Below are 3,500 nucleotides of genomic sequence, written 5' to 3' on the forward strand. Positions count from 1 at the left end.
TATATTTATCTATTTTGCTAGAACCAAGGAAGAATAATAATATATTACATGAAAAAGAGACACAAATATCCCACCATCCCCTAGGTTATGTTCTGGGATCTGCTAGAAAACTATATTTCAGCAAAAGCTTCTTAGAGGAAGCAGCCTTAGAAAGGGCCAAGGTCATAAGCAGGGAAGTATGAAGAATTAAAAAAACAAAAAACACGGGGAGGGGATTTAAAGAAAAAGAGGCAAGAGGAAAGGAGAGGCCCTGTCTGAAGCTATAAATAGTAAAAAAAAAATTAATAAAAATTATATCTCCAACTCTGCTCTCTTTTTCGAGTAACAAAAACAAAAAACATTAAATACAAACTTAGCAAGTACTGTGGAAAGGTGCAAGAGGAGAATGCCTTGGCTTCTGTGTATTCTTGCCCAGGTAGAGAGGCTCTGTACAAAGGAATGAACCATTAAAAAAAACCCCACTAAAAATAGACTTATGAATATTCTACAAGTCCATTTCACAATGAACTTTCAGCTCTTCTCACCACCCTCCCCAAATAACAAAGGTTGATTTCCAAAAGTCACTTGGAAGAGCCTAGAATGGCCCAAGGTGTACCACAGACTCTCATAGTGTGGTTGCAGGTGCCCTTTGAGGGACACATCTCCAGGTGCAGATAGATGGTTCTGGTTCCTTCTCCCAGCTCCTGGCAGAGGGGCCGGGCTGTGGAAGGAAGGGAGGGAGGGAAGAAGGCTGGGGGTGGGGGCCCCCCTCCAGCAGGATTCACACAATAGCTTAGAAAGGCTCTGGATGAGGCCTGTTCAGTACAGGCTCTCAGCTGGGCCTCGATTCTAAACCGGAAGATGAAGAAACGATCCAATCCCAGACTTGGCCTTGAGAAAGGCCAAGTTTAACCCTGTTTTTCTGCTGGGACAATGGAGGCCCAGAGAATCAAGAAGAGGCAGGCAGGAACAGTAGAAGACGATGTCTCTTCTGACACTGAAAGCCTAATCGGAGCTGGAGATGCTGATAGATCAGGACTGGGTTGCCCTCCCCCTCCCCTAATGTCCACCCTTCAAAATCCTTCAGCGGCCCTCGCCCGTGAAGTCCAAGCAGGTGCTCGGGAGGAAGCTTCAGGCGTAGAACTCGTTGGCGGGGGCTTTTTTGTAGATAGGTTTCTTGCCCAGGTCGTAGCTGCCCTCGTCCTTCTTTTTCACGCGGTACACCAGCAGCAGGACCAGGAAAATGGCAAAGAGGATGCCCACGCCACCGCCCACGATCAGAGCTGCAGAGGAGAGAGGGGAGCGGCGAGGTGAGAGCTGGCTGCCCGTCGCGACCTCGGGGTACACTGGCCACTTCCGCCTGGTCGGTTCTCCTACCACTAGACGTCCTCGCCATCACGCCCCTGGGTGTGCTCTGCTGATGCCTTACTGAATTTGATTCTCACAGCCTCATTAATGAGAAGGGGGTCACTGTAAGTCACCGAAAAAAACCATAGAACCAGAGTGACAAAGGCACCATTCCAGCCCACATCTGCTTGAGTCCAAAGCCAGGCTCTTTCTCAACACCAGGCCAACTCCCAGCTAAGCCCTGAGCCAGGAAAAGGAGGAACTGCAGGTTGTGGAAATCCCCCTTAAACCTACTTACCCCATATGGTCCTTAGCACAGCGAGCTCTCTAGCTGACCCCGTGTGCATGCATCCCTGTGCAGACCTACATTTCCATAGACTGGCATATACATTCTATACACATGCAGGTATATGCTACCATACACAGTTACCACATGCGAATGTGTCCACACTCCTACGTTATAGATAATTATATATGTGGTTTGGGACTTCCCTGGCGGTCCAGTGGTTAAGACCCCATGCTTCCACTGCAGGGGGCACGGGTTTGATCCCTGGTCGGGGAACTAAGATCCCACATGCCGCACGGTGTGGCCAAAAAAAAAATTGTACGTGTGGTTTATGTCCCCACATACGAACTCAGTGCTTAAGGCCTACGTTCCATTCCTATCTCTGCCACTTAACTGGCTGCGGGATCTAAATAATAAAATTCCTTCATCTCTCTCATTGCAAAATGGACACAATAGTACCTTTCTCATAGGTTTGTTCCCAGGATTAAATAAATTAATCCACTTAGAGAGCTCAGAACAGTGCATAGCATATGCTCAGTATTCATTAATGATGAACCTTCGTGGTTTATATCTGTGTCCCTAGCACCCTGAATCATTCTGGCACAACAGTAGGTGCTTAATATATGACACAGTTTGGCTCAGAGAGGAGCACTGGCCGAGGGCACCTGGTTAGTGTCAGGCAGGTGTGGGCTTTTCAGGTGAACGTTATGTTCTCTGTATGACACCAGGCTGCCCGGAGGGCTCACTCCTGTTGGTTGAGCGGGCAGGGATATCTCCCAGAATCCTTTCTGTAGCAGATTGAGTCCCCTAATTCAGTCTTAACCTAAGAAGATTAATTTTCTGCCCCTGCACACACTCCAAATCCATGCACAGAATGGGGACAGACTGGCAGAGAACCAAATCAGGCTCTTTCTTGACTAAAACGACGAAAAAAGCAGCAACAAAGTACCCCCAGGAAATACCAGGAAAAAGGACGTGGACTATCAGGTATCAACCCCCTTCTGTTTCTAATCGCCTTTCCCTCTGATGACTCCTCTGTTAGACCCTTGGTCTGTGCTGGGATTCCCCAAAAGGTCAAGGCTCAAGGACAGTCTCAGAAGTGCCTGTGGTCCTAGGTTCCAATGCCAGGTCTACCACTGTCTGGTCTTGTGCCTTTGGACAAGTGACTAGGCTTCTCCAAGCTTCAGTTTCCTTATCTGTAAGAGTATAGATAACCATACCTGGTGGATATGGTTGTTATGGGGACTCAATGAGGCAGGTGCATGAATCACATGGCACATGACAAGCACTGGATAAAGTCCCAGGTGCTGTTTAAAAACTACTGGAATGGAGGGTCCCACCTCAGCTAGCTCAACAATATAACTTTCCAACTGAAGATCTCACACTTGTGTAATTCTCCACTGGAAGTATTGAGATGAGCCGGTTCTCTCTTGCTATGTGACCCAAAGTAAGCGGTTTGCTTTCTCTGGGTCTGAGTCTCTCTATGTATAAGAAACAGTTGTCTGGACTAGATCAGTGGTTTTTACGTTTTTCTTTAAAAGCAGTAGAACGCTTAGTTGGTAAAAGCCAAAACCTTATGCTTATCCCACATCCACCAGATAAAAGTGAAACTCTGTGGGTGAAGAAAGATGGGGCAGGCTTTACCTCTGAACTTCCACCAAGTAGTTTGAAACTTACAAAGATTCAAAGGTCTCTAAGGGCCCCTCTAGTTTCGAAAGCATCCCTCACCCCACCCACATCACACGTAAAGTTCAAAGAACATTGACTCTGGGACCCGTGGGCCAGGGTCAGCGCTGAGCTGGGCCCAATGTCCCCAGGGGTTATACCCTGGCAAGACGCAGGCAAGATCCTTTATCTGTCCTGGTTGCAGGCAGCGCACAGGGCTCTT

The 3,500-nt window shown here is 47.8% G+C and overlaps 1 protein-coding gene across 1 annotated transcript in view; it reads right to left on the reverse strand.

Annotated features, from left to right (window-relative positions):
• Positions 1–1,110: 1,110 nt before the first annotated feature.
• SDC4 (syndecan 4) overlaps positions 1,111–3,500 on the reverse strand; it is an 18,549-nt gene continuing 16,159 nt past the window's right edge. The window contains exon 5 of the mRNA XM_007464806.1: positions 1,111–1,262. Within this exon, the coding sequence (XP_007464868.1) occupies positions 1,111–1,262 (152 nt within the window). The remainder of the gene's footprint in view (positions 1,263–3,500) is intronic.

This window comes from Lipotes vexillifer, unplaced genomic scaffold (assembly GCF_000442215.2).
Source record: "Lipotes vexillifer unplaced genomic scaffold, Lipotes_vexillifer_v1.1 scaffold53, whole genome shotgun sequence".
NCBI lineage: Eukaryota > Metazoa > Chordata > Mammalia > Artiodactyla > Lipotidae > Lipotes > Lipotes vexillifer.